We start from the raw sequence: 23,044 nt of genomic DNA, 5'->3' as shown, positions 1-23,044 counted from the left end.
AAATGAGGGGCGCACAGTAACGCAGTGGTTGGTGTAATTGCTTTACAGTGCCAGCCATCGTTGATGTGAGTTTGATTCCCACCACTGTTTGCATGTTCTCCCTGTGATGATACGAGTTTCCTCCAAGTGCTCTGGTTTCCTCCCACATTCCAAAGACGTACAGTGAGTGTTAGTGAGTTGTGAGCGTGCTATGTTGGTGCTCGCTGTGGTGACAACTGTGGGTAGCCCCCGGCACTGCAAAACGATGATGTAAATGATTAATTTTACTGTATATTTCAATGTACATGTGACAAATAAAGCTATTCTCTTTTTTTAAAAAAATACAGAAACTGTAAGGGTTAGATAGCATCTGTAGAAAGAGAAATGTGATTCTTTCAGGTTGAAAACTTTTGGGTTCCCAGTTTTTGATTATTTGCACATAATTATTGGTCTGTTATTGGATTTGGTGGTACGCCTCCCTTCACGCTGTGTGAATGTTCAAAGCACCTTTCATATCATGATTTTAATCACTGTTTTGACTCTTTTGTAAATTACAGAATATAAGATGCAAGTTCTCAAACATAAGCATGAAAGACAAGACAATAAGCTCCCAGAAAGAAGCTCTGCAAATAAAGAAAGCTTTGTAAGTAAGACCACGTACAGTTGATCTTCAATGGTAGTCTTCACTGATCTAATACTGAAGCCTGGAGTGTCACTTATGGGGTGGGAGGGTTGGAGGCATTAGGCCAATGGAAATGAGAATGAAGGCAATGGAAGAGATGGGTGTGCGGTATTCACAGCGTAACAACTAGAAGCTTAGCTCTATTGGTGTGTGGTGGTTGTAGGCATAGGAGGCCTGCAAACTTTGACTCATAGCCCTTAGAGTCTTTGCTAACATGTACCCAATTTCAACTGCACTGTTTCCTGCAGATGGCCTACAACCCACCATTCTCTGCCTGTTCAGTTTTCTGCCTGCATACTTATTAAACATTGTTGTTGTATTTGCTTCCAGTACCTCTAAGCACCTACCACTCTTTATGTTAAATAAATAACTCTGTTTTTTTAATGTTTTAAAAAAAAACTTGCCTCAAAAAGCTTCTTTAAGTTGACCTTCCTCACATTAAAGCTATTGTACTCTAGTATTTGACATTTCCATCCGGGGGCGGTGGGGGTGGGAGAAAGGTTCTGACTGTCAACCCGATCTGTGCACCTCAACCTGCAATGCACTTGAGAAAACAAACCAAATTTGCCCAACCTCTCCTTATAGCTGATATTTTTAAAACCAGGCAACACTGTGTGGACCTCTTCCGAAGCCTCTACATCCTTCCTGGAATGTGACGACCAGAACTATACAAATATGGCCTAACCAAAATATTGCCGACTTTTATACTCAAGTATGCCATATACCTTCCTTACCACCCTAACTACTTGTCCACATTCAGGGGGTTATAGAATTGCACCCAAGGTTGCCTCTGTGCCCACAAATGCTCCTAAGGGTCCTGCCACATATTGTACACCTTCGTCTTACATTTGACCTCCCATTACATTGAATCTGGTACTGGGGGAGTTCGGACAGTGGCAATTAGTGGTGGATATTGTGAAGAAAAAGTGAAAGAAATAAACATCAAAAAGGCATTTAATTCATCTCTATTTAGCCTCCAGATTTTCAAGGTTCAGTGTGGTGAATAAATCTGAAGCCTCATTATAACATTCAAATGACCACTCTGCTGGCTTGAGTAGATTAATCTCTCAAACCCCACTGACATACTTTGAAACTGAAAAGGCCAATAGAGATTTGGGTTTCAGGAGTCAATTCAAACTCGACATTCCTAAGAGTTCTAAATTTCTTGCTGATTACATGCCAGTGATCAAACTGACCTATTGAAATGGATAAAATACCTGTAAACACCTTTAACCTGAGATATGATCGAGGCCTTTAAAATCTTTAATGAAAATCTAAATTGAGAGGCTCTAAGTGCTCCCTTGTGGGATATTGAATACCTGGGAGAGATCACAGAAAAGGCTCAGATATTTCAATAGCTGTTGGAGAGAGTGTAGCCGCCAGCAACCTTAATGCAGATTAACAGTCAATCTTTACCTTGTGTTGTTCCTTTTCTATATGTTTTACGGGCAAGATCTTTACATTTGTTATCCATTGTCATTTTTAATTGATTCTGCTAATTCTTTCGACTTCCTGAAATGCTTGCTTCAAAGTGTTACATTTAATATATGGCCAATAACATAGGTTACAATATCAGTCATTGTCCAATGTGTGAGTGGTATTGGAGATTATTATAATAGAGAGTTCCTTTGAGCCAAGGGCTGACATGTTGTGAATGATAGAATCCGTGCTGTTTGGAAAAAAAAAGAAATATTATCTTTATCTTTGACAGTGTCTAGGTTGGTAACCCTCTTGCCTCCAAGTTAGAAGATTGTGCATTCGAATCTCACTCCAGAGACTGGAGAGCAGAAAGTGTGGATGTGCTGCTTTGTTAAATGTGATGTCCTTAGATGGGATGTTAAATTCAAGCTGCACCTACTCTCTCATCTGGGGATAAAAGGTCCAGTGGCACAATTTCAAAGACGAGCCGGACTGTTCATTCTGGTATTGTGACCAATATTCATTCCTCACTCAACATCAGTGAACCAAAATAAAAGCTGACTGTTATTCCAGTGGTGTGTGTGGGAACTTGCTGTGTACCAGTTGGCTGCTGCCTTTCCTATCTCACATAGGTATAACACTTCAGAAATACTTCAGTGGTTGTCAAGTGCTTGAGAAAGTTTGAGGTTGGTGAAGTTGGTAGTCAACGGCTTTCTTGTGTTTCTTAGGACTGTGTGGTAAATTAGTATTTTAACTATGTTTGACTCTTGCATAAAAATCATCAGTGCCCCTTAGTCTATTCCTTTACTTAATGGACAAGTAAAGAATGTATTATGGGTATTAATTTAGAAGATCTTCTTAAAAATGACTTTTGGTTGGGTTGAGTTGTTCAATTCTACCCAACCATCAACTAACCAATGGACACATTTTACAAATTATTTCCAAAATGATTTTTGTTTGACTGATTCATTGAAAGGTACAGTTCACAAACATTTTTCTATCATGCATCTTTCAAAGAATTGAGGTTTTGGTCCCTTGAAGCTTGTACAGGAAGTCTAAAGGCTACTGGTAACATGCAGGCAATGAATCAGCATTCATATGTTCTAGACCAAGGGTTCCCAACCTGGGGTCCATGGGCCCCTCGGTTAATGGTAGGGGCCCCTGGCATAATAAAGGTGGGGAACCCCTGTTCCGGACCATGCTGACATTTAGAAGAAATTAGATGAGAAATCACTAATAGGGAAAGTGTGCAAACATCTCAATGTGTGGTCCCAAAAAGGACCAGTAGAATTATGCTAAGCCATCTTCACTCTTCTATTTAACCTTCTTGTAATAAATAGCAATGTATCCTTTCTAGCATCTGCATGCTAGCATAGAGATCTGTATACAAGGACAGTGCATCTTCAGTTGAACTTGAACATTTCCCAGTTTCTCAACATTTTTCATTCTTGTTCCCATCTGCTACACTGGCCCATCTACTTGGCCTGCCTACATCCATTTGAAGCCTCTTTATATCTTTAGCACTACTCACATTCCCGTTTAGTGCAATGTCATCAGCTTGCTTAGAAATATTACACTTGGTCCTCTTGGCCAAATCAGCGGAGCTTCAGAATTTGACCTATAAAAGGGTCTCAGTACCTCTGAACAATGGGATAGCGGTAGTATCGAGTAAATCGTAATATTTATGCCACAGGTGATTCACATGGTTTCAAATACTAGATATATTTAAGTTGATAAGTGTATTTCCATAGTTCACCGGTGTTTGTTTTCTTTTAAAATTTATGCTATTCTATTGTAATGAAGGTACAGGGGGAGGAGGGGTGATTGCTGATACAATTAATTGGAGATTAAAAGAAGATGTTTTTGATTTGGGAGCATGAATATGTGGTTTTCTTGGGATCTGCTTTAAATAAAAAAAGCATCTATGTGTACCAGAGGAAGATCAGTCTGGCCTACATCAATTAGCCTGGCAATGTTCAGGCTGATGTAGCGACACAACAGCTAGTACTACAGTCTCACATCTACCGCGATCCAGATTTCATTCTGACCTCTGGCGCTGCCTGTGTGGTGTTTGCTGCAATTACCTTTGGCCACATTTCCTCCCTAATCCAAAAGGTATGATGGTATGTGCTACCTCTTAATGTGGGTGTTTTGACAAAAAAAAATTGCATGGGCACGTGGGAGAGAGAAGTAGTAGTAGGACAATGGCGAAATAAGGAGAGAGGGAATGGCATTGATAATTTTGGTGTTAGCATTGACATTAAAGGCCAAATGGCTTCTGTCTGTCTCATAATAATAAATTGAACAACTGGACTTCACATAAAGATTATCCTGGCTGGAACATTAGCGATAACTATATTGGGCAAAGAGGTGCAACAAAATGGCTAACAGCGGGTTGCACTTATGAGAGAACTTTGTACAGATCTACGCTTTGACTGAAAATTAAGGGTTTGAGTGGGTAGGTATATACAGGGTAAGTTTTTTTTCGGTCACTATTGCTAAGTGGGGTGAGAACTGTACTCCTATCTGCACGTTAACCCATAGACTTCAGTGACATGTGATTGTTAGGAAATAAGTTGATATTCTTGCATGTATTTAGACTTGCAAGCAAAGAAGAATTTCTCCTTATGATATTTCCATCTTCGGTGAGACAAAAACTAGTTGATTAAATGACATAAATCAATATATCTAATTGAATTTCATGAGATACTCCTTCCTTTAGAGATGGGTAGGAATGTGGAAACTGTAACCCCTGCTTATCTGAGGTGAAAAGCATTTGAGGACAAGCTAAGTAAGCACATAGCATAGAGGGGAATGCAAGCTGTGCATAAAGCACGGGATTGATGGTAGAGTAGAGGCTGGTATAATGCTATTACAGTGTCAGTGACCTAGGTTCAATTCCGCTGCTCTCTGTGAGGAGTTTGTACGTTCTCCCTGTGACCACGTGGGCTTCCTCCCACATTCCAAAAAAAAATACACGTTACTAGGTGAATTGGTCACATGCGTGTAATTGGGCAGTGCGGGCTCATTGGGCTGGAAAGGCGTGTTACTGTGCTGTATCTTCAAAACAAAAAGAAAAAAATATCAGGGAGGAAGCTTGGGACAAGGTAGGCTATATGTTTTTTAATCAAATTTTATTGCTGGTTAAACAGGGGAGCCATTGACCCTTAATTTTGTACATGGGTAAACCAATTAAGTAAAACTCTTGTAATGAGCTGACCTTTCTTTGGGGTACTCATAGGTAATATTTAAATGGAATAAATACTCCATAGGATTTACAAACAGTCCCATCTCAATCTATGTATTAGCTTCACTCCAGCACTTGGCTGCTAATTGGAGTGAAAGCATCATATTGCAAAAACTATGTCATGAATCTCTAAATATAAATCATATTAAAATAATTTAAAACAAATATATTCAGAGCAAGACATATCGGCATTTAGATAGCAGATAGTAATTACAAACTGGAATATGATTTTCATGAAATTTACAATTATGAAGGAATAAGTAGCAAACCGTGGGTGTTATCTGGCTGGGCAATTAGAAAGAGAATTGGCAACATGTTAATTGGAGGGAATGCATATTATAATCACAAGCTGTTGAATTGAATTTGCATAAATAATTACCACATAAATCACACACTTGACTACAAATGGTTTGAAGTCATATTCCAAAACGTATACATAGATCAACTGAGAATTCCTGAGCATAAATTAATTTGTCTTTGTTCTCTGCCACTTTGTTCCAATCAGTTCACTGTTATCAGCCTGTATTTTATTTAGCTTTTCCACATCCCGTGCCTATTTTTTAATGAATGTCTCTGATTTACTGCATAAACATGCAGGCAGGATCAGGGGAAGAGGTTTTTTTTTACTGTGTTACTGTTCCATAATCCTGCTCCAATGATTTAGAGAAAGGAGTTCAAGTTAGACAACAACAGCTAGGAAATTTAAACTCAATTAATTACATCAGTATAGAATTTAAAAACGCAGTAGAAATCAGGTTATAAAAACCATTGATTACTGGGAAAATCTATCTCACTCATGAATGCTTCTTTAGAAAGGGACGTTGTTCACTTTTTCACTCCTTTCTGATTATTAATGGCATCAAAGGTTATGGGGAAGAGGCAGTAGATGGGGTGTAGAGGGAAAATAAAACCGCCATGATCAAACTATGGGAAGGCTTGACGGGCTGAGTGGCTTAATTCTGCGCCTATTCCTTACGATTTTATGAAATGGTCCACTATTACTGTAAACACCCCAAATTATGTGCAAGTCAGACTTGCAAGCAATGGAACACCTTATTGCATTAACTCAAAAGCAATTAAAGATAAATAAATGGTGGTTGTTCCAGCAATGGACATGTCCCAGGGATGAATCAGATCATAAATAAGATTTCAAATGTTGTTTACCCTTATGGATTCACTATCATCTATATTGCTCCCCTCTGAACTTGACACTGTTGTGCGGGTAGCATCTGGACAGTCACAATGCTCCGTACAACTTTGAGAGAGAGTCTTAGGCACAATAACTGGGGTTGATTATTGGAAAAAGAGATTACAGATGCCTGGTAGTAACTTAATTGAGTTGTTTTCAAATACATGTTTCATAAACCATGAGAACAAAGCTCTAGAGTTTTGTGGAAAGTTCACTGTCTTCAGTTTATTTACACATGAGTAGACACATCCTCTGCTATTAGTATTTGTGTAAGACTTAATCTAACTAGAAACAAAACATAGTACCTTGAAGAATGCGGGACCTTCATCCAGTGATGTTGTGTTGAACTTATTAAACTAGTAATTAAATGGCTAACTAACTAATCCCTTCTAACCATACAATGTCTATATCCCTCCATTTGCTGCCTCTCTCGCCCTTCAATCTTAGACATTTCAACCCAGTTGAAATGGGAGAAAGATACCAGTTGTGTACTCTATCTACACCTCTCATAATCTCATAAACTTCTCTCAGGTTTCCCTTCAGCTTCTGCTGCTGATGAACACGTATATTAGCAAATGGGAAATTAGACCAAGTTAAATTATGAAGTGAATCAGAGAAGAATATCTGAGTCATCAGGGCATTGTGAGTTGGGTGGTTCTGGCATTTAATAATGGTTTACCAAGCAATTCTTTCACTTTAACTGAATCCAGTCTATGTTGCTTTGAAGAGGTCCACTTTGTACAGCATAATAATTTTTTTTGTTTACAATCATTAGATTACTGATTTTTGGAACTGAAATATGCCATATAGCTTTTGGGTAACTATACTTCGACAAGACCCCAAAGAAAACCAAAAAGAACATGTATGTAAATGTAGTAAAATCTCTGAGCAATGATACAAAAATTCCACCAAATTCCAGTAGAACAAGAGTTTAAAAAACTTGAATAAAGAAGTAAGTTTTAATTAGTTTCCAAAAGGAAGAGAGTTGAGGAAGGGTGACATAATGGGCAAATTTCAGAATATTTTGTGTGCTTATTGCATGTGGCTATGGTGATTGTTTTTATCCTTGAGTGTTAATTACAACAGCAAGTAGATGGAGGCTTCCAGGTTTGTTCATAGCTGACCTACTTTTCTGCAATGGAGCTGGCTTTTACTTCATTCCATCTGTAACCATGCCTACTAAATTAGTTGCTTGCTCAAAGGCCTGAATTTTAAAGCTGATAATCATAACCATAAAGTTAAAGAAATGTTAGGTCATGATTTGACCACTTGGGTTTGTCGCTGAAAAAAATTGGAAGTTATATTTATTCCCTCAGTAGCTTTTGCCATCCTATTGAGAATCTGGATAAAGAAATTTGAAATAATATAGAATTCTGATGTAGGACAGTTCAGAGAGCTTAAATAATGCATTGTGTACCTTTCGGTAGAGACTGAGTAATAATTGTCAGGTTCTTTTTGATTAAAGAGCTATGGATATTGGATTTAGAGGAGAATTAAATATCTTGGGTAATCATTTATGTTAGAGTTTTGATCCAGGCATTCTTTGCTGTTAATATAGGAATCCCCACACTTTTAACTGCTAGTAAAGAAAAGAAAACTTGCATTTCTTTATCAGCTTTGGCTTTCATATTTCCTCTGAAATGTGCCAAAATGCTTCACAACTTACGAATTAATTATGAAGTATGTAGCTTGTGTGGGAAATTCTGCAAAAAATATTGTGGATAGCAAGTCTCCAAAATTAATATTCTGGTAATCATCAGATAACCTGTGTTAGCAATATTGGATATATATATTTATGAGGAAACTGGGAAGAGGTTCTCTACTCTTCATTAAACTGATGGGACAAACCAATAAATCATAAACCAGTGGTAGGGAACTAATTGGAGGAAGGTACTTTTGGAGCAGAATTTACATGACAAAGCACGGATTTAGAGATGGTTAGTATAGTGTGTGTGCAGGTGGCGACCTGCTTCACAAATTTGCTTGAGTTTTCTGAGGAAGTGTTGAAATTGAAGATAAGGCTATTAGTGTTGTCCACATAAACTTAAGTAAAACATTTGACAGCAGCCCTCCTATTCTATGTTGTAATAGGATCTTTTATATCAGACTGAGAGAGGTCGGGCCTCAACTTAACTTCTTAGTTTAGCACTGAAGCATCACTCTGGATGTTTAATATCAAGCACTAACGTTGAATTTCGTAATCAAGTCCTGGGCAGATACTTGATCACAAAACTGATGGAAAGATGCATTTTCCATAAGTAACCCAAACTTGACTCCGGTTTGGCACCCACATTTCTATGTGTGTTGTTTAGAATCATTTATAAATCCATCAAAAATGTTCAAAAAATACTGAAGAGGATGAAAAATAATTAATAACATGACGGAAACCTTGGCACAGGATTGGCAATGATATTTCTCGGATTAAATACTGAGTCATTGCAGTAGATCTATGCCAGGGGTGGGCAAACTTTTTGACTTGTGGGCCACAAAGGGTTCTAATATTTGACAGGAGGGCCGGACCAGGAGCAGATGGACGGAGTGTTTTGGTAATATACCTCATAAGAGAAAATAAAATATCATGGGATATGTAGAAAACATGTGCTTTAATTTCAATTGAAAATGAACAAATGCATTACAACAAAATATCTGTCTTTGAAGTCCCATAGTATTTAGCTATTTACTGAAATGACTTTTAAAACACTGAAAATTAAATGAATAAAATACAGCTTTTTTAAATAGTAAGTTATTATTTTAAAGCACTGAAAATTCTGTTATCCTTCAAGATATTATCATCATCACTCTCCTCCTGACTGTCTTTATTTCAAAAACGGTAGGAGATGCAGGTCTACTTGTCCTGCTCCTTCTTATTCAATTGTCCCCTGTGCCAAAACTCAACAACGACTAGCACAAGGACAGAACAGTGACAGCGCGCCAGTATGCGGAGTGCGTTATTTGATCTGGAGCGCATTTTTTATTTTGAGGACGTACGTGCACCTGTGCACTACTCATGTCCATCACTTAACAGAAATGACATGTAACGTGTAAGGCTTATTGAAAAAAATATTTTCAAATGCATTTTTTACATAACACAACGAAGAAACTTATTTTTAATTTCAGTGGGAACAGTGTTGGTCTCCCTTTTTAGCCAGCACATCAAAGTCTGGATTTACTTTTGTTGTGGCGATTCTCAGGATGGATCTGAGGTGTTGGTCAGTTAACTTGGATCTGTGGCTGGCTTTGTTGATGTTCATGACGCTGAACGCCTGTTCACACAAATAGGTCGAGCCAAACAAAGAGTAAAGTGCAAACGTGGAGTAATACGCTGCACCTCAGCAAAGGTCAATGTATATAGAGTGTGTCATCTATTGGGAAAATGCCAGAATTGCGGGGAAAAAACATTAACAAGGTTTATTAATATAATTTCATCAAGTTCTGCGGGCCGGATTGAAAAGCTTAACGGGCTGCATATGGCCCGCGGGCTGTAGTTTGCCTATGCCTGATCTATGCTCTACTGCGAAACATCATGCGCAGTACAGCAGTGGACCTGAACAACTGATTTATTGGCAGTTTGGAACTTTCATTGCCAGGTAACCTCATTATAATAAACTGCTGTGACCTACATAGGATTCCGTATAAATAATCTCAATTTAAAAATCCTTATGATCATTTCCAAAACTCTCCACCTTGCATGTTTCACCTCTCCCCGTCTCTGTAACCTTCTCCCATATTCATTGCTGTGTAAATTCTGGATGCTCGATTATGTTGGAGTGTAATCGCAGAACCTGGTGTTCTGCACAGCTCAGTTCAATTCACTCCATCTGACACTGAAAACTTGCTAGGCAATTATCAGGTGTTCCCTGGAAAGAGGGGAAATAGAATCAGCACTAAAAGGGGTCACAACAGCATTAAGTGTGAAGAGAGAAGTGTTTCACTGCTCAGCTGGGAATTCACACAATCCTCTGCTGTCCTCACTGTTGTACCAGTAATCTAGTCAAAGGCTTTCAACAACCACGATTAATCTTTTGTGAGATACAGTTCTATGCAAAAGGATTATATAGATAGCATGCCTAAGACTTCTGCCAACATGGGGCAGAGAGCAAGTTTGTAAATCTTGCAGGAACAAAGGATGTTGGGTGTGGCGAGGGTGGAGGGCCTTGGGAAGGGTGTGGGACAGGTGGCAGAGTGGGAGTGCCAGGGACGGGTTGGCATGGGTACACTCACACCCAGCCCTGAGACACCAGGCAAGGTAATTTGATTCCAAACAAATGGTTTATTGATCATTACCAAATGCCTCCCTGGTGCGCCCTGCTCCTGCCCTTCTCCTTTTCCCAACCATATAAAATATAGATCCTCCAGCATTTTGTGTGTGTTGCTTGGATTTCCAGCATCTGCAGGCCTTCTGTTTGAGATTGGACTAGCACATGGCGAAATCTGTTCCAGGGATGCCTACCCTGAAGAAGTTTAAACCTTCCCTTCAGTCTCGGCCCAAAGCATCGACTGTACTCTTTTCCATGCCTGGCTTGCAGAGTTATTCCAGCATTTTGTGTGTGTTGCATATACATGCCTAAAATGTTTGCACCAGAACTGTGCGATGCCTCCCAGTGGAGAAATTCCCTCTTGATTTGGTTTTAACCAGAAGTTATTGATGCCAGCTGCACTCAGATGCTGCTTTGTTTTCAAAGATAGTCACTGTCCTTCGCCTCTGCATTCATGCTTTTCTGAATGTGTGTCTGTCAAGGTCCAGACCCACGTGGTCCTGGTGAATCCCAGATAGGTTGTAGGCAAAGGAAGTTTAGCACTGATTTGTGTATCATTTTGCACGTGGTTGAGAGCAGATTGATGAGGCAGCAGTATTCGCGTTGTGTAATCCTGTTTTTTTTTGACATATAATTGGGGCAACTTAAGAAGATTAGCTTCGTCACGTGTACATCGAAACATACCGTGAAATGTGTTGCTTTGCATTGAATCAGCAAGGATACACGAGGGGCAGCCAACAAATGTCACCGTGCTTTCAGCGGCCAACGTAGCATCCCACAGCTTAGTAACCCTAACTGTATGTTTTTGCAATGTGGGAGGAAACCGGAACGCTGTGAAGGAAACTCATATGGTCACGGGGGTGGAGTAAAAACTCCAGCAGGAATCAGACCCAGATCAGTGATCACTGACTCTATAAAGAAACTACACAAACCAGAAGTTACTCCGTCGTTGCTAATTTTTAGCTTGTTTTTTTTGCGTGGCTGCTTTTGTTGTTTACCATGCATATAAAACGATGTAGTTCACTAGGTAAGCATCTCTCTACCTACAGCTGCTCGTGGAATGCTTTTCTGTATTCATTGAACAGGGTTGCTACCCTGGTTAGGTATGAATCAGAGAGTAAAGGGTAGGCCAGGATGTGAAGCCATAGAGTGGGAATTATGATGATTTTTGCTGATGGTTCATCGAAAATAAGAACTACCAAATTTGGAGCTGCTGGATCTGTTCTGAATCTTCCCCTATTATTGTTAAGGAAGGGTCAGGCAACCTAATGAAGAGTATTGTCAGTGTGAAAGAGGACACATACAGACTGTGTGTCAGTCATAGACAGATTCATCTGCAGCAGATCAAGCAGGTTCATACCTCATACTGCCCTCCCTTACCATCTGCTGTAGACCCAATTATCAGCCCAGTCAGTGCTGGTATTACCAAACCATGATTCACATCAACATTGAAGTCTCCGCAATCATAACGTCTTCAGTGACCCAGTTGCTCTGTGCTTCTGTCTGTTTGGAAATATTTTTTTCTTAAAGATTAGCTGTATTTGTCACATGCACACCAAAACAACAAAACTGGAATGTGTTGTCTTGCATTAACGACCAGCAGGAGGTACAGAAGGAAGCCCACAAGAGTCACCACACTTCTGGCGCCAACATAGCATGTCCTCAACTTACTAACCCATTTGTCTTTGGAACGTGGGAGGGAATCAGAGCACCCACAGCAAACCCATGTGGTCACGGAGAAAACGTACGAACTCCTTATGTACAGTAGCAGGAATCCTAACCTGATTGAAGTCCATTGGCACTGTAAAGCGATTGCACTGTCTGCTACTTGGCGGGATGCTGATTTTTCAGTTAACTGGAGGACAGTGGGTAGAGAATCTGATTTGCATTCTGAACTGCTCTCACTCATTTTTTTTTTGTCTTCGTCTCTTGCGGTTTCATGAGATTATGTCACTCACTCCTATCAAGACAGCACTCGCCATGTCTCTGGAATGGCAGCACAGGCCCTGCAATAGTGGTGGAAGAGATTGGGTTCTGATTATATACAGTTATTTAATTAGCTCGATTGATTTCTGGAGAAAATGTTGGGCTGAAATTCTCCCCTGTGCCACGTACTACAGATGGGATGTAATAAGAGTATACAGTTAATACACACTGCAATAAAATTTCAGTTCTTTTGAAGCAAATTTTGGAAACAGCGTTCGGTTTGTGAACACTGTTGAATTACTCATTGCACAATGTAGTAGAGGACAAATTCCCATCCCCTTGTTTTGTAGCCTTTCTTGTGTAGTTGTGGAAAGAAAGGTAATTTCAGTCTCATTACAAGCATTTACAAGCCATATAAAGTGAAGACATAAACGCTACTAGAGTTGCAGGGGACATGCTACTGTCATCCTATTCATCCTGCTTGTGCAGGGGAAGAAAAAGCAAAAGATTGCTTGCAAATGATGTGTTTTTAATTGGCAATACAGTTGACAGAACTGCTGTATTAACATGTCTACTGTCTGCAAAAGCCAGCTGAAACATAGAACCTCATTAATTCCAAATGAAGCAAATTCCCTTCAGGTAACTTGTTGTCAATGAAAGAAATAAGAAAGAACATTTAACCCTGTCAGATTTGAGTGCATTTCTTTTCCCTCCTAACTGAATCCCGTAGTTTGTTCTGTCTTAATTAACTTCTCCTGAACTGAAATCCTTTGGGAAACGTTTTTTAAACTTAAAATCCGACTTGATATAAAAATGACAGAAAAATCAAATTAGTAGATGTCCATATCTGACACCCACACATGAATGATGAAACTATACAAAGACTTTGTATATGGTGGGTGTATAATACTGTATTGTCCTGTCCTGCTTTCATCATTTGAACTAATGATTTCCAAATTCATGGAGGAAGAATCACATATGTAGGAGTTGGTAAATGTAACTCTTAATGTAGCCTAGTCAAGAAAAAGGGAAGTGAATGAATGCAGGAAGAAATGATGAAATATTTGTTACTAGAGTTATGCTCAGCAATGTAGATTAGCAATCTCACAATCTGATCATCATCTTAGTCCACAGATTTTGGTTAATTTATTTGCTGACTTCCAAAGGTACATTTTAAAGAGTTTGTTTACACAAAGGCAAAATTTAGATGATGTTAGAATTGATGATGGGGCAGCCACAAGAGTTGCCACACATTTCAGCGCCAACATAGCGTGTCCACAATGTTTGGCAGAACAACACAAACAACAAAAAAAAATGAGTGAACAACAGTGGAACAAGCTGCTTTTCCGCCATCTCACTCGCTCACACACATACGGACAGGCCTCCAACCTCTGTTCAGGCTGCCTCTGGTATTCCAGTCCTTGGCCCTGGACTCTCAGTCTCGCAGACAGCAAGCCTTCAACTTCAGACTTCACCCCAGGGTTTGACAGGTCAGGAAACTTCTGTGAAGCTGAGAAATGTTTGAACATTTCAGTGGAACTTGAAAAAGTGCATGATTCAATGGAGTTTTAAAAATTCTATGTCAGAGTGAGAGGTTGAGGAAATTTTAGAATGGAAAGGAGGGTGTGGTGAACTACATATACCTGTCTGGACACACCCCCCCTCCCCCCTGCTGACTGCTCCTGTGGCTCCTCCCACAGACCCCTGTATAAAGGCGATTGAGGCCTGAGCCCGGCCTCTCAGTCTCCAGGATGTAGTATGGTGGTCACTCACTGTTTGTTCCTTCTTCCAGTCAATAAAATTGATGCACCATCAATAACTCGCTCTGAGAGGACATCAGGACGATGACCAGAGACTGCCAAATCTGCGCTGAGTGCAAACCGCACTTCTACCGTCCTGACACGGCGCAACTTGTCAAGGCCACTCGCCCTTTTGAGCGACTGAGTGTTGACTTTAAGGGCCCCCTTCCCTCCACTGACCGCAATGTCTATTTTCTCAATATTATCGACGAGTACTCGCGGTTCCCCTTTGCCATTCTCTGCCCCGTCACCACTACCACGTACGTCATAAAAGCCCTGCGCCAGCTCTTCACTCTGTTTGGATATTCCTGCTATATCCACAGTGATAGAGGGTCCTCCTTTATGAGTGATGAGTTGCGCCAGTACCTGCTGGCTCGGGGCATTGCTACTAGTCGGACCACGAATTATAATCCCGGGGAAATGGACAGGTAGAGACGGAGAAGGCCACACTTTTAGCCCTTAAGTCAAAAGGGTTGCCGGTCTCTCGATGGCAGGAGGTCCTCCCTAAGGCACTCCACTCTATCCGCTCCCTGTTATGTACATCCACCATACCACCCCTCACGAACGCCTATTCTCTTTTCCCAGGAAGTCTGTCACTGGGACCACCCTACCAGTTTGGTTGACGTCCCCAGGGCCAGTGCTGCTCCGGAAACATGTGAGGAGTAATAAATACTCCCCGCTGGTCGAGAGGGTTCACCTTCTACATGCGAACCCCCAGTATGCCCTCGTGGTCTTACCTGATGAGCGGGAGGACACGGTCTCCGTCCGTGACCTGGCGCCCGCAGGAGCAGCAGACCACTACCCTGAACACTCTCCGGTAACTATGAACCCTGTACCCGAGGTGACACTGCGCACACCAGGCCCTACACAGACTCCTCACAACACTCATATACCGGGTGTTTTGTACGCATATATACCAGGCGTGAGGGATCACTGACGCCTTGTGGGCTGACACCTCCAGTTAGGCCGGAACCAGCACAACCTCTGTCTCCTGTGCAATCACCACTACCGGCACCGGCACCTGTGCAATCACAGCCGGTGCTACGTAGATCGCAGCGACAGATTCGACCACCTGATAGACTTAACCTGTAAGAAACTTCGCCACATGGGGACTCTTTTAAAACAAGGGGGGGGGGGGGGGTGAATGTGGTAAACTACATCTACCTGTCTGGACGTACCCCCCTGCTGACTGCTCCTGTGGCTCCTCCCACAGACCCCAGACCCCTGTATAAAGGTGATCAAGGCCTGAACCCGGCCTCTCAGTCTCCAGGATGTAGTATGGTGGTCACTCACTGCTGGTTCCTTCTTCCAGTCAATAAAAGCCGATATCTCGCCTTACGTCTCAGAGTGAGTTATTGATGGTGCATCAGAGGGTCAATCATACAGCGGAGGGCAGGAGAGATGAAATGGGAGAAATGAAAACATCATTTACAAGTGTTGATCTCAAAACTGAGTCTGGTTTTGAGCCTAATGAGCCTCGCCAAAAACTTGGGTTCTGTTCCTCAGGTTTTCCCTCAGTGGGAATGAAACAGCTTAGTGAGCAAGGTCAGAGTGAGAGAAGATCAGGGAATTACGATAACAGGCAACTGCACACCCTGTGTTCTGTTTGCAAGTTGAATTCCGGTGTTCCAAAAAAAAAGAGGTTGAGATTTTGCTGATGCATTCCTGCTTTTTAAATCTCAGTTTTGTTGAAGGTAAGTGGTTTCACTACAGTAACAGCAGTGACAGTTACATCGCCATGTATTGTATTCTTGTTTCACTCCTTTTAAATGGACTGCCATGTTAGATATGCTGTGTGAGCTTTGGAGATTTGGATTGACAAGCTATTTTAACACGGGTGGCTTCTATGGCTCTGTTGGTAGAACACTTTCATCGGATTCATGGGCCTTCTCTGCGCCCTCAAATGTGTATAAAAGATACCACATCACTATTTTTTTTAAGAGAAACGGGGCAGTTATCACTTTTTTTTGGCCCATATATTGGAATCGGGTTTAATATCTCTGGCATATATTGTAATATTTGTTAACTTAGTGGCAGCAGTACAGTGCAATACATGTTAATATAGAAAAAATAAATAAGTAAATCAATTACAGTGAGAATATATAGGTATATTAAAATAGATAAATTAAAAATAGTGCAATAACAGAAATAATAAAAAAAGGGAGGTCGCGTTCATGGGTTCAGTGTCCTTTTGGGAATCGGATGGTAGAGGGAAAGTAACTGTTCCCATGGGACATATGTGCCCCCACAATGTCAGGTTTATCACATTTTCAGTGGGAGCTTGTAGGTGCGGGACGGTTGTGGCGTGGCACGGCAGGCCGAATTGAGGCGCTGGGTCCCAGGCCCCAGAGTGAGGAATTGAGCTCACGTTTATCCATTGCTGGAGCAGACTTGGAGCCAATTCAAAGCTGCAGATCCAAGGCAAAGCAGAGTCAAGACAGCGGGATGGGGGCCTGAGAGCGAGGAGCGAGCTGATACTCAGCCGATGTAGGTGCTAGACAGGATTGAAAAGATGATGGTGTTAGGCTGAGAGGCGAGGGATGGGCTGGCAATGAGCTTGCTGCTCGGCAAGGCTTACTCATCTCCACACTAAACTGAGGCAGTGGCCTGCAGCTAAAAGGCTCCTTGTCTGACCGCAGTGATGACCGGCTTCGTGGCTGTGAACTGGCTTCCAAGGACCCACACAAAATGCTAGAGGAACTCAGCAGGCCAGGCAGCACCTACGGAAAAGAGTACAGTTGAAGCTTTGGGCTGAGTCACTTAAGCAGGACTGGAGGAAAAAAGCTGAGGAGTAGATTTAAATGGAGGGTGTGAGGGGAGAGAGAAACACAAGGTGATAGGTGTAACCTGAAGGGGAAGAGGTGAAGTAAAGAGTTAGGAAGTTGATTGGTGAAAGAGATACAGGGCTGGAGAAAGGGGAGTCTGATAGAAGAGGATAGAAGGCCATGGAAGATAGAAGAGAGGGGGAGGAGCACCAGACGGAGGCGATGGGCAGGCAAGGAGATAAGAGGAGAGTGAAAAAAGGGGATGGGGATTAGTGAAGGAGAGGAGAGGGTGGCCATTACCAGAAGTTTGAGAAATCGATGATCATGCCATCAGGTTGGAGGCTACCCAGACAGAATATAAGGTATTGTTCCTCCAACCTGAGTGTGGCCACATTATGACAGTAGAAGAGGCCATGAATTGACATATCAGAATGAGAATGAGATGTGAAATTAAAATGGGTGGCCACTGGGAGATCCCGCTTTTTCTGGTGGACAGAGTGCAAGTGCTTGGCGAAGCTGTCTCCCAATCAATGTCGGGTCTTGCTGATACATAGGAGGCCACACTGGGAACACCAGGCATAGACTCACAGGTGAAGTGTCGCCTCTCCTGGAAGGATGAACTTTAGTTCTGGATGTTGTTTGCTTACTTTTTATTGTTTGCCTGATTTGTTTTTTTTGTTTTACACGTTGGGTGTTTGACAGTCTTTTTTTATGGGTTCTATTGGGCAGCTTTGTGGCTGTCTGTAAGGAGATGAATAAAGAGGTTGTATATGGTAACCATACTTTGATAATAAATGTACTTTGACCTTGGTTATTTACAAATAGGCTAATGTTTCTCCAGCATTAGAAAAGTGACTACGCTTAATAATTCATTGGATGTAAAGTACTTCTGTAGTTTCTGGAGGAGTTGTAAAGGTGTACACAGAAATGGAAATTTTATAGTTTTATTCAATGTTTTTCTTTTAGTCAGAAGAAAGTTCACCTGCAGACACTACGTGAACAGTCTGAAGTTCAGAAAATGACCCCACGGGAGAGGATGAGACTCCGAAAATTACAGAGCGCAGATGAAAAAGCTAAGAAGTTGAAGTATGTGCAGAAGTGCAGCATCCGTTTCATTCGAGGAGGAGATACATTCAGTGCTCAGAAATGTTAACTTTGTTTTGTATTCCAACTGATCCTCCCCACATGATGTGAATTGAACATTAAAAATGTTCATCCTTGTATTAAATATGACCTTTGGATTGTCAATAGCCGACAGCACATGAATCCTTTTTATATTTCATTTAGATGTGACTATTTGCTGAACTAATATTTCTTGAAGCTTGAGTAGTAACCTCCTACAGAGGAGCGATATTCAACTCTGGCCTCCAACATCAATACATGAGCAAGTATTAGCCACTAGTTAAACTCATCTCCTGCATATTCAGCTTCAGTGAAGTTGAAAGAATAAGATATCAGGACATGAATATAACTGGTGGAAATGCACTTGGATATGGCACTGGAAACATTACTTCCTTCACTATCTATCTTCTGGTCTGGCTCACTGCCAGATTTCTATGTCTATATGTATATATGTCATAGATTGTCTATGATCATAAAAGATGATTAATAACCAGTTTTCACTATCTTTGAAATGAAAGAAATGAGGAAACAGTTGTTTTCTAAACATTTCTAGCTATTCCTTTTATATCCTTCCTAATATCAAAAATATTAACATTTGACCAGACTTCCTCAAGTAAATCATAATAAAAATGCTTCATTTAACTCTGATTTATGAAATTTAGGTTGGAACTTTGACTTATCTTTCTTAAAGAATAAATATCTCCGTGTTTAAATTTGAGTTTAGATGATTTTGCCTTGATAATTTGTCCAACTCCCCCATATGTCTGAAAACTGTAATAAGTCACTCTAATGGTTCCTGTTTTCAGATGAGAATAAATCAAAATTCCTTAGCCTTCCAGGCAATGATTGCGGTTCAATGGATAATGCTCTCCTCCTGAGTCAGAAGGTTCTCTGCTGCAGGGCTGAAACCCTGTTGCAAAACTCTTATTGATTGTCTCAGCTCTCAACCCCTCATCACAGAAGCTTCATTAAATCTATGGTACACTGCTCTGCCCTGACCTTGGCATCAAAACATTCCGGTGGACAGAATATCGCGATGCTCCGGGCAGGGGCATGGTCAGCAGCTTGGCTCACCGTTCATGGCAGCCAGCGCTTCTTACTGCTCTCGCATTAAAGTGCATTTGTGGGATTATGGTGAGATGTTCCAGTTGATTTGTTGTTACGTTTTAGTTTGGGTTATACAGTTATTCGCTTGTGTGTTTGTGGATCACCCTAACTGTAACCGGGGTGCGTAATGACCACCTCCCCCGTCTGTATCTGACTGATTGGGCTCTCTCCCCGGGTCTCAGTGCCTGGTCTGTTTTTGCGCTTGTCGCAATAAATCTGGAAGTTCAGCGAAATGGGTTTCTCTCGTCTGGCATCATGGTCCAAGTGCTCACCACATTGCTGTCAGGAGCGGGATTAGAAATTGACAGTGAGATTGAAGAGCTATGATGTCGCATGAGCATCTTAAGGCCTGGGGAATAAGTTGAGGCAGTAAGCAGTATGCCTTCCCCCCGCACCCCAGGGACGGGCTCCCGAAGATGGAACTCGGAGGGAGGACCTGGGAACCCAGTATTGTGCCTTCGCAGGGAACTCTGACGGGTCGACCTTACCCTGGCTCTCCAACGGGGGACATGGCGGAGTGCATCACCTGCCTCCCTTGTGGTCTGCACTGAGCAACTGCCGCAGCCATGGCGGATGCCACTGATGCTTCCGGAGCGAGAGGAAGACCAATGGACCTCAGCAATTAACGTCACAGGGTCCACACTGAACCTCTCCAGGTACAATGGTACCAGCCGCTTGGAGCCCTACCTGGCACAAGTCAAGCTTGCCGCATGCGCAGTGGGTGGAGAAGGTGGAGCACCTTGCCCCGGTGCCAGAGGGGTTGGCCTGCAGGCTCTCCTCAACCTACTGCTAGCTGAGCAGCGTGACTCCAGGGCCATAGTAGCAGCGTTTTGAGCAGAGGCCATCAGGGGACACAGTGAAGGAAGAACTGTGCAGCAGACAGCGCCGGGTGGGAGAAAGCCTAGGAGCATTTACAGCAGATCTCCAGCACTGTGCTCAGCATGGCTACCTCCAGCTCCCTGCCACGGCCCAGGAAGAGGTTCTCTCTGTACCTTTGTAAAGGGGCTGATGCTGGAGTGCCTTTGGCAGCCTGTTCACCTGTCATCATCCTCACTGGCCGAGGCAGAGAGGGCAGAAGCTATTTTAGCCTCCCCCCCCCCCCCCCAAGGCATTCCAGCATCACTCCATATGCCACGAGCCTGGGCTTGTGTCACTGAGGCGGAGGAGAAAACTTCCAGCAGAATCCCTCTGTTGCCGCCTCTCCAGGTGAGCCATTTGGGTGAAGAGCAAAGGCTTATAAGTGGACTGCACGGTGGAGGATGTAAGATGCCATGCGCTGGTGAATCATCACCATCATCTGTCTGCCCTAACACGGACAAGCCATCCTGCCTGGGTGGTCAACGTTGGCAATCCAGCTGGCTATGGTCACCCGCGATGAGGAGGCAGTGGGGAGAAACACAGTAGAATGCGAATTTTGGCTAGCTGATGTCTGGAATTCCTGCATCATTGGCCTGGACCTGCTGTCCTGTTGGGGATGCTCTACCCCAGTGGCTCAGGCAGTGGACCAAGTGGGCGCAGCAACAACCTCCGCTGGTCTCACAGTGGCCTGCTGCAGTGGAGAGCACCCCACAGTAACGGAACGCCGTGGATCCGGGGAGCTGCCACCATCCGGTAAACCTCCCCACCATTGACTGGCACCTTCACAGCAAGCAGGTGAGTAATCCCGCGTGAGGGGATGGAGGAGCGTGGGACGACGATCAGAGTGGGGAGCGGCCTCTGCCCTGGGTCTGGAAACCAAACCCCTGTACTGTGTGGGCATTCTGTTGGTGTGCGGAGGCTCCAAACCGCGGTGGTGCGGTTGATGTACAGGCTGGTGGGGGCCAGCTATTCAGGGGTCACAAAGATGTTGAGCGAGATGAGTGAACCCTTCTGCTGGATTGGGTACTGGCAGGGCGTGGAGCTGTTTGTGCACTGAAGAGATGCTTGTGCATCCCAGAAGGGGCCGGGCCGTCAGTCTAGGGCACCGATACATGGCGGGGGCCATGGTGGGTCTACTGCCCCACCCAGAAGAAGGCGCTGCCCTCCAGACTGGGGAGCCAATGGAAGGGGTCGGGAGAGGTGCTCGACAGCATCTCCGATGTGGTACATTGGGTGTGGTTGCCTGGGTGCTGGAAGGCGGTCCTGCTGCACTGGGACCGGTTGGCACCGTATTTGGTCTTGGCCACCACCAAACCAGCGAGGCTGAAGGGAGGAAGTGAATCTCTCGGTGCCCTGCGTGTTGTCTTACCAAGCAGTGACTCCCCTGGGGAGGGGGGCTCTTCATGGACCACCCGATGCCCCAGGCAGCAGTATCGACCACCACCGGGGCTCTTGGACTTTGTTGTAGACTCTGGTTGCAGGGGCCAGCTGACCCCTCAGGTAGGCGCAGTGTGCCTCTCCAGGTGGGGGCGTGGTCAACAGCCCTCCCTGGCGTACCAGTGCTATTTATTGTTCTTATTTTAAAATGTGTTTGTGGGGTTATGGTGGGATGTTCCAGTTCATTTATTGTCACATTTCAGCTTGGGTTACACTGCAGTTACGTGCTTGTGTGTTTATCACGCTGACTGTAACCAGCGTGTGTAATAACAGCCTCCCCCATCTGTATGTGACGGAGTGGATTCTCTTCGCGCGTGCTTCTCGTCTGTGCTTGTCACAATAAAACTGGCGGTTGAGCTAAACGAGCTTCTCTCGTCTGTGTCACAATACTTTTGTTGTCAAAACTAATATCACCTGGTCAATTGGGCCTAAGGATTTCTATACTGAGACAGTTGTTAGAACTTTTCTGCAGCAGCTGATTTGGATGTACTATGATTTTTATGGTATACTGTATAGTTAAGCAGATAATATGAATGTATGAATCCACCATTTCTCCTTCATCAATTATTTTGCCAGTAAATACAAAGACTTCACAATCTGCCCCTTATAAATAGAAATATGGGTGGTGTTACAGTCATGAATTTACTGGTGTGGTTAAATTTATTAATCTTTATATTTTAATGTATGTATCCAGAATTATAAGAGCAACAATTTTCTGGGCTACTAGCCTGAAGTTGTCTTCTTTTTTTATTTTGTTTGCTATTCCGATAAGGTATTGATTTTATTTGGTTATCTGTATTCACTAGGTTCAGTGGATTAGCACACACAGTTGCTTTCTCACTGATTGCCCTGCAAGATGTAAAGAGCTGACGTTCTCCATTTCATCCCGATAGGCAACTGGCTGAGGAGAAATACCAGGAAAACCATCACCGCATGCAGCAACTGAGGAATCGCAATTTTCAGCAAGTCAGCGTGGATGTTCTGCATGTAAGTCAGTATGTGATTGGTAGGGATGGAGTGCACCCAGTACAATATTTGCCATCCTCCCTGCAGGGTTTGCAGGGATGGCAGTGATGTTATCAAGAAAAAATATTTTGGTGATCATTGAAATTCCAATACATATATTTAAAACTAACAGCAACAATTAGCTGTGGCAGTCTGATTAAGAGCTATATAAAAGTATGGCAGAAATAGAAAAAGAAGCTATCTCAATTTAATTCAGTTTTAACTGAATCTGGAAGATCCAGAATGATCTAAA

The 23,044-nt window shown here is 42.7% G+C and overlaps 1 protein-coding gene across 9 annotated transcripts in view; it reads left to right on the top strand.

Moving 5' to 3' along the window:
• Positions 1-23,044, top strand: part of nek11 (NIMA-related kinase 11) — a 307,189-nt gene that overhangs the window by 183,076 nt on the left and 101,069 nt on the right. For 8 of the 9 annotated variants that reach the window (XM_059945210.1, XM_059945211.1, XM_059945209.1 and 5 more), the window contains 3 exons: positions 537-622; positions 18,229-18,348; positions 22,680-22,773. In XM_059945210.1, coding sequence (XP_059801193.1) covers positions 537-622; positions 18,229-18,348; positions 22,680-22,773 — 300 coding nt within the window. The remainder of the gene's footprint in view (positions 1-536; positions 623-18,228; positions 18,349-22,679; positions 22,774-23,044) is intronic. The other variant, XM_059945212.1, reaches the window with a different exon arrangement.

Source organism: Hypanus sabinus, chromosome 20 (assembly GCF_030144855.1).
Source record: "Hypanus sabinus isolate sHypSab1 chromosome 20, sHypSab1.hap1, whole genome shotgun sequence".
In the NCBI taxonomy this organism is placed as follows: domain Eukaryota; kingdom Metazoa; phylum Chordata; class Chondrichthyes; order Myliobatiformes; family Dasyatidae; genus Hypanus; species Hypanus sabinus.
Note: the sequence above shows the minus strand (reverse complement) of the source record. Positions and strands in the feature narration are given on the sequence as shown.